This window comes from Heterodontus francisci, unplaced genomic scaffold (assembly GCF_036365525.1).
Source record: "Heterodontus francisci isolate sHetFra1 unplaced genomic scaffold, sHetFra1.hap1 HAP1_SCAFFOLD_43, whole genome shotgun sequence".
NCBI lineage: Eukaryota > Metazoa > Chordata > Chondrichthyes > Heterodontiformes > Heterodontidae > Heterodontus > Heterodontus francisci.
Genome location: NW_027141852.1, coordinates 17,640,165 through 17,647,514, shown reverse-complemented (window position 1 = coordinate 17,647,514; position 7,350 = coordinate 17,640,165). Strand labels below are relative to the sequence as shown.

Genomic DNA, 7,350 nt, shown 5'->3' with positions numbered 1-7,350 from the left:
AATAAAGGGTTTGAAATTGGCAGCCCGGAGGAAACTGGAGGTGGATCTGAAAGATGAGGGGCCGTTCTCTCTCAACCAAAACAAGAAATGCTGGATTCACTCAGCAGGTCTGGCAGCATCTGTGGAAAGAGAAGCAGAGTTAACGTTTCGGGTCAGGAACCCTTCTTCGGAACCGTTCTCTCTCTGTCTGTCACTCTGGGTGTCTCCTCCCTCTCGCTCTCTGTTTAATCCTCACTCTGTCTCCTCCACTCCCTGCTCTCACTCTGCCTTTCTCAGCAAGGTCCAGGGGGTCTGTATACAAAGGATCCTGAAGGATTCTGTTACTCATGGACTGCAGTGATCTGAGTGAAGAATCATCATGTCTGGCAGAGGTAAAGGAGGGAAAGGACTGGGCAAAGGCGGAGCAAAGCGGCACCGCAAAGTGCTTCGTGATAATATCCAGGGCATCACCAAACCAGCAATCCGCCGCCTGGCTCGCCGTGGCGGGGTCAAGCGGATCTCGGGTTTGATCTATGAGGAGACACGCGGGGTGTTGAAGGTTTTCCTGGAGAATGTGATCAGGGATGCGGTCACCTACACTGAGCACGCCAAGCGCAAGATGGTCACTGCAATGGATGTGGTGTATGCTCTGAAACGGCAGGGCCGCACTCTCTACGGATTCGGCGGTTGAACAACTTGACCCTTTCCAGCAAACGCACAACAAAGGCTCTTCTAAGAGCCACCCCCCACCTCACAGAGAAAGCAGTGACCTGGAAATGGGAGCTGGGATGGGCTGTTCAGAACAGTTCAATCAATCTGCTGTGTTCGGGATACAAAACTGGAATCCCCGAGTTTGATATTTCAGTTGTAGCAAGGATGTGCAGTGGATTTGATTTTGTAAACGTGCTGTGTAAACAGTGCCCGAGACTCTCCAGTTAGTTATTTCCCCAGTCGACACATGCCCTCAGTGAAAAGCCACATTACTCCTCCAGAATCACTCATTGTTTTCATAGAATTTCAAAATGATTTCGATGCAATGAGAGAATCCGGGAGTTTTGCAGCAGCCATTGAATCGGTCACTGGAACCAGACCCACTTGTGATGTTATTTCTCCCGAGACGGTGTTTCCTGCACTGAAACTGACAGGGTTTGTGAAACTGATCAGTTTCAGCTCAATCATTCAGGGACCTGGAATTTCCGCAGTTTGAGCCCGAGCCCACTTCTGATTGGTCACCCTCTTCCCATTCGTATGTCTTAACCAATCGCAGAGCTTCGAATTGGAAAATGCAGCAAATCATTGGCTTAAATTGTCAACCTGACAAAGTTTGAATTCGAAAAAGCCGCCAATTTCAGTATCGGAAAGAAGCGATTACTGGAAAATCTATCGAAAGCTGATCGTTTTATATATATATATATATATATATATACATGTGTGACCATTAAAAAACATTTATATTCCGCTTTTATCAGCAAATTCCTGGCACCATTTTAAAGCTGTTCGTAAAATAGCGCCAGGAAATTGTGCTGATAAAAGCGGAATAAAAAACAAGATTTTGGATGGTTATGTCCATATTTTACGAACAGCTTTAATCTGTAATATTGTTGGTTACTCATCTGTAACTGCCGGCAAAATGTAACGGGACAAATAACTCAAATTCGGTGTGGAAGTAATAAATTGGACAGGGTTTCGGGGGACAGTGAGAAGTCACTGAAATAGTTGCTTAAACATTGTAAATCTGATTCGGTCCTGTTACTGACATTCTGGAATCAGACAGTAATCAGCCCTTTCACAGAGACTGTCGGTGGCTCTGAAAAGAGCCTTTGGTTTATTCGATGATATTTTGGCCGCTTTACTTTTTCTGGGAGCTCTGAGCGCTGGTTTTCTTGGGCAACAGCACGGCCTGGATATTAGGCAGCACCCCGCCCTGAGCGATGGTCACCCCTCCCAGCAGCTTGTTGAGCTCCTCGTCGTTGCGGACGGCCAGCTGCAGGTGTCTGGGGATGATGCGGCTCTTCTTGTTGTCCCGCGCCGCGTTACCGGCGAGTTCGAGGATTTCAGCGGTCAGATACTCGAGCACAGCAGCCAGATAGACCGGGGCTCCGGCACCCACACGCTCAGCATAGTTGCCCTTTCTCAGGAGACTGTGAACACGGCCCACCGGGAACTGCAGTCCAGCCCGGGAGGAGCGAGACTTGGCCTTGGCCCGAGCTTTGCCGCCGGTCTTTCCTCTTCCAGATATTTTCACAAATTCTTTCACGAAGAATGGATATTTTCCACTGCATTTACTGTACTTACAGACTGAAAACTCTCCTCATTGGTCGGTACTTAATTCACCTTATTTGCCTATATTCATCACCAATCAGGTCACTGACAACAGAAGAGGGCGGGATTTACCCACCACAACCTCAGAAACAGAATTTGTCAATTTCAAAAAGCCCGCCAATTTCATTTTCGGAAAGGAGCGGATTAAAATAAATGTCATCCTTCGTCAAAGATTTAAAATCCCTTCTCTTTATTTTCTTTTATTCAACTACTTTTATTCAACTAGGGCGCAGTGGTTAGCACCGCAGCCTCACAGCTCCAGGGACCCGGGTTCGATTCCGGGTACTGCCTGTGTGGAGTTTGCAAGTTCTCCCTGTGTCTGCGTGGGTTTTTCTCCGGGTGCTCCGGTTTCCTGCCAAAAGACTTGCAGGTTGATAGGTAAATTGGCCATTATAAATTGTCACTAGTGTAGGTAGGTGGGAGGGAAATATAGGGACAGGTGGCGATGTTTGGTAGGAATGTAGGATTAGTATAAATGGGTGGTTGATGTTCGGCACAGACTCGGTGGGCCGAAGGGCCTGTTTCAGTGCTGTATCTCTAATCTAATCTAATCCTTTCGTCACCAATCAGAGACGCGGGTTTTAAATGTTGTTTCAATTGTGGATCTTCCCACAATCGCTTTCAAACTGTCCCGGGTGGTACTAAATCCCTGTTCACAGCATTTCCCTGAAGGGAAACATTCAGTTTATCTTCAATCAGAGCCCAGTGTCCTTCTCTGAAAAGAGGGAGCCGGATCGAATCCTCAAACTGCCCTTAATCTGCTCTATAATGATCCCATTCCGGGCTGTTACACTGCGGAGAGTTGCTGTTGATAAAATGATGAATCAGTTCACATTTCAGGAATGGAGTGAAGGAACGGAGGTCTGACTCTTCCCGCTGAAAGCAGCTGTTAAAGCGGTCATTCAGGGGCTGTGCAAAAAAAAATAACAGCTTTAAGCAAAAAAGGAAAGGCGAATGAGCGCATTATGGGTTCATGGGACAGTAGACACAAACACAGTAGTGGGATCGTTATTATATTATACATTATCTTAGTGATTTAATAGAGATGTTCGGATGCAGCTTTTTCAGAGAGATTGTGGGTGGCTCTTAAAAGAGCCGTTGTGTTTGGGATGTTTTTCAGTCCATTGTGCAGTTTTACTTGGAGCTGGTGTACTTGGTCACCGCCTTTGTCCCTTCCGACATGGCGTGCTTGGCCAGCTCCCCGGGCAGCAGCAGGCGCACGGCGGTCTGGATCTCCCAGGAGCTTATGGTGCTGCGCTTGTTGTAATGGTCCAGGCGGGAAGCCTCACCCGCGATGCGCTCGAAAATATCGTTCACAAACGAGTTCATGATGCTCATGGCCTTGGAGGAGATGCCGGTGTCGGGGTGAACCTGCTTCATCACTTTGTAGATGTAGATGGAGTAACTCTCCTTCCTCGACTTTCTCCGCTTCTTGCCGCCCTTTGCTGACGGTTTATTTAAGGTTTTCTTGGCGCCCTTCTTAGGAGCTGCTTTCTTATTCTCCTCAACCATCTTCAGTTTCAATTTCAGACTCAGAGATAAACCAAACCCCTTCCGAGTGCGGATTAAATAGACAATCCCACAGCTCTATGCTAATGAGGGATGGGGGAAAATAAAGATTGTGATTGGGTGACTGGCAGTGATGTCACAAAGGTTTCATATTGTAATTCTCTAATTGGTCTCTTTCGCCATCCAATCAGATTAAACATTTGCAACCAATCACAAACACCCTTCCTGCAATCAGGAAGTATATTTCCCAAAGACTGTCTCCAACCCCAGTTTCTGTTGAAAGAGCCGCTTCTTATGTAAAGCTCCCTGGAAATGTCCTGGCTGTTGTTGGGAAGACACATATTGGCTGATTCTGTGTCCTTGTGTCTCTGCTATTGCATGTGAGCGTGCAATTAATTTCATTTCTTTTTTCTCTGATCCTGTGTTTGAGCGTGTTGTGTAATTCGGTAGCTCTCAGTCTCTGGTGCAGTAGGGATTCATTCTGTATATTACAGACTCTGGTACTGTGAGTGTGACATCCATTCTGTATCTGTCAGTCTCTGGTACTGTGTTTGAGTGTGAGGAGATGAGTTGGAATTTTGCAGGGAGGAAGATGGAAAAGAGCGTTGGTGCGATGACACAGCCTTGCTTGAGCCCAGTTTGCATTGGGATTAGGTCAGTGGTAGGTCCGTTGCCAATGATTACATGTCATGCAGTCGGCAGACGATGGTGCCGAATTTCTCCGGGCAGCCAAATTTGAAGAAGATGTTCCATAATCCCTCCCAGTTTGGAGAGTTGAAGGCCTTTGTCAGGTCAGAGAAGGCCATGTAGAAAGGTTGCTGCTGCTCCCTACATTTTGCTTGGGAATGTCTTACTGTGAAGATTATTTTCACTGTGCCTCTTGATTGACAGAATCCACATTGTGATTCCAGTAGGAGCTCTTCAGCCATGGGGAGGAGGCGGTTGAGAAGGACTCTTGTGATGACCTTCCCTGTGACGGACAGCATGGCTGCCCCTCTGTAGTTACTACAGTCGGGTTTGTCACCTTTTTTGAAGATGGTCACAATTACGGCATCTCAGAAATCCCTGACATGCTCTCTTCCTTCCACATGCGAGACGTGAGACGATGTATTTGTGTCAAGAGTGCTTCTCTGCTGTATTTTCGAATTTTGGTGGGAATTCCATCTATGCCGGTGGCCTTATTTTTTTTTTAGCTGTCAATCTCTGTCAGTCTGGGATTGTGCTGACGTCATGGTGGGTAGCATGCTGTGGAATGTAGTCAAGGGCACTCACATCAAAGACGGCATCGCAATTGAGGAGATATTCAAAGTGTTCCTTCCAATGAGTGCTGACTGCCTCTCTGTCCTTGATCAGTGTCACTCCATTCTTTGCTCTCAGTGGGGTAGGTCCTTAGATACTTGGGCCGTGAATGATCTTGACAGTGCCGAAGAAGCCACATATGTCGTGGCTTTCAGCAAGTTTTTGTAGTTCCAGCGTTCTTTCAGCCCACCAGCTGTTGTGTCAGTCGATCTACTCTATAGTACGAGTTGGAAACTATTGAACTGACTTTGCCTCCAGTCCAGAAGCAAGGCCATTCCAACATCTGTCATCCAGCTGCAATACGCTGACAACGCCTGCGGGTGCGCACACCCAGTGAACAAGCTTCAAACCCTGATCGATGCATTCATCGAGGCATATGAAAGAATTGGCCTTAAGCTAAATGTCTGGAAGACAAAGGTCCTCTGCCAACCTGCTACCCGACACTGCCCCTCTATATCAAGATCCATGGCGAACCACTGGACGATGTGATCACTGCTCATCCCTAGCGAGCATTGTCTCATCAAGGGCAGCCATCGACAATAGGGCAGCACAGTGGCGCAGTGGTTAGCACTGCAGCCTCACAGCTCCAGCGACCCGGGTTCAATTCTGGGTACTGCCTGTGTGGGGTTTGCAAGTTCTCCCTGTGTCTGCGTGGGTTTCCTCCGGGTGCTCCGGTTTCCTCCCACATGCCAAAGACTTGCAGGTTGATAGGTAAATTGGCCATTATAAAAATTGCCCCGAGTAGAGGTAGGTGGTAGGGAAATATAGGGACAGGTGGGGATGTGGTAGGAATGTGGAATTAGTGCAGGATTAGTATAAATGGGTGGTTGATGGTTGGCACAGACTCGGTGGGCCGAAGGGCCTGTTTTAGTGCTGTATCTCTAAACTAAAGACAATCCAACATCCCAGGAATCAGCCGAGTGAACTTTCTCTGAACTGATTCCAATGCATGTGTACCCCTCTTTAAATAAGGAGACCAAAACTGTGTGGAGTCCTTTAGTTGGGATGTCAGTAATGCCCTGTACAGTTATAGCAAAACTTCCCTACTTTTATGCTCCATTCCCCTTGCTAAAAATGCCAACATTCCATTTGCCTTCCTAATTACTTGCCTTAGCTGCATGCTAACGTTTTTGTAATTCATGTACTTGGACACCCAGATCCCTCGGTACAGCAGCATTATGCAGTCTCTCTGATGCAAGTAATATTCTGCTTTTCTATTCTTCCTGCCAAAGTAGACAATCTCACATTTTCCCGTATTATACCCCATCTGCCAAATTTTTGCCCACTGACTTAACCCATCTATATCTCTTTGCAGACACTTTGTGGCCTCCTCACAACTTGCTTTCCTACCTATCTTTGTACCGTCCATAAATTTGGCAACAAAATACTCAGTGCCTTCATGCAATTATTAATATAGGCCATAAATAGTTGAGGCACCAGCACTGATCCCTGTGACACTCCATTAGTTACAGTTTGCCAATCTGAAAATGCCCCATTTATCCCCACTCTCTGTTTCCTGTGAGTTAGCCAATTCTATATCCATGTGTGTGTAGTTTTCAGATTGTGTCTGTCAGTGTCTGGTACTCTAAGTTTTGGACTCTTTCACAATCTCTCAGTGCTACTATTTGTGTGTTAGGTTCCTTTAGATGACTCAGGCTGAGATACTGTGAGTGCAGTAATCAACCTATACAGTGGTGCAGTGGTTAGCACCGCAGCCTCACAGCTCCAGGGACCCGGGTTCTGCCTGTGTGGAGTTTGCAAGTTCTCCCTGTGTCTGCGTGGGTTTTCTCCGGGTGCTCTGGTTTACTCCCACAAGCCAAAAGACTTGCAGGTTGGTAGGTAAATTGGCCATTATAAATTGTCACTAGTATAGGTAGGTGGTTGGGAAATATAGGGACAGGTGGGGATGTTTGGTAGGAATATAGGATTAGTATAAATGGGTGGTTGATGTTCGGCACAGACTCGGTGGGCCGAAGGGCCTGTTTCAGTGCTGTATCTCTAATCTGAAAAAAAACCTTTCAGCATCTGGCACTTAGCATGTGTTTCAGACGATAGAGGTCGAGGTCAAGGAGGACCTCCATGAGGTGAAGAGTCAGGAGGCCTCACTCTTTGCCACAGAGGCCTCCAAAATCATCTTCCGGTCCAGAGTCCACTCCATCGAACAGGATGAGATGTGTTTGCACTACCTCTTCCAAAAGCTTCACACAGCTTCATCAGAAGCCTGAAGGAAGAGGATGGCTC

The 7,350-nt window shown here is 47.0% G+C and overlaps 1 protein-coding gene across 1 annotated transcript; it reads right to left on the bottom strand.

Moving 5' to 3' along the window:
- Nucleotides 1-1,828: 1,828 nt before the first annotated feature.
- Nucleotides 1,829-2,212, bottom strand: LOC137365003 (histone H2AX-like; the record flags this gene model as incomplete). Its single annotated transcript, XM_068027874.1, has 1 exon — nucleotides 1,829-2,212. A coding segment is annotated over one exon (384 nt), but the record flags the coding sequence as incomplete, so codon positions are not given.
- Between the last annotated feature and the right edge of the window lie 5,138 nt (nucleotides 2,213-7,350).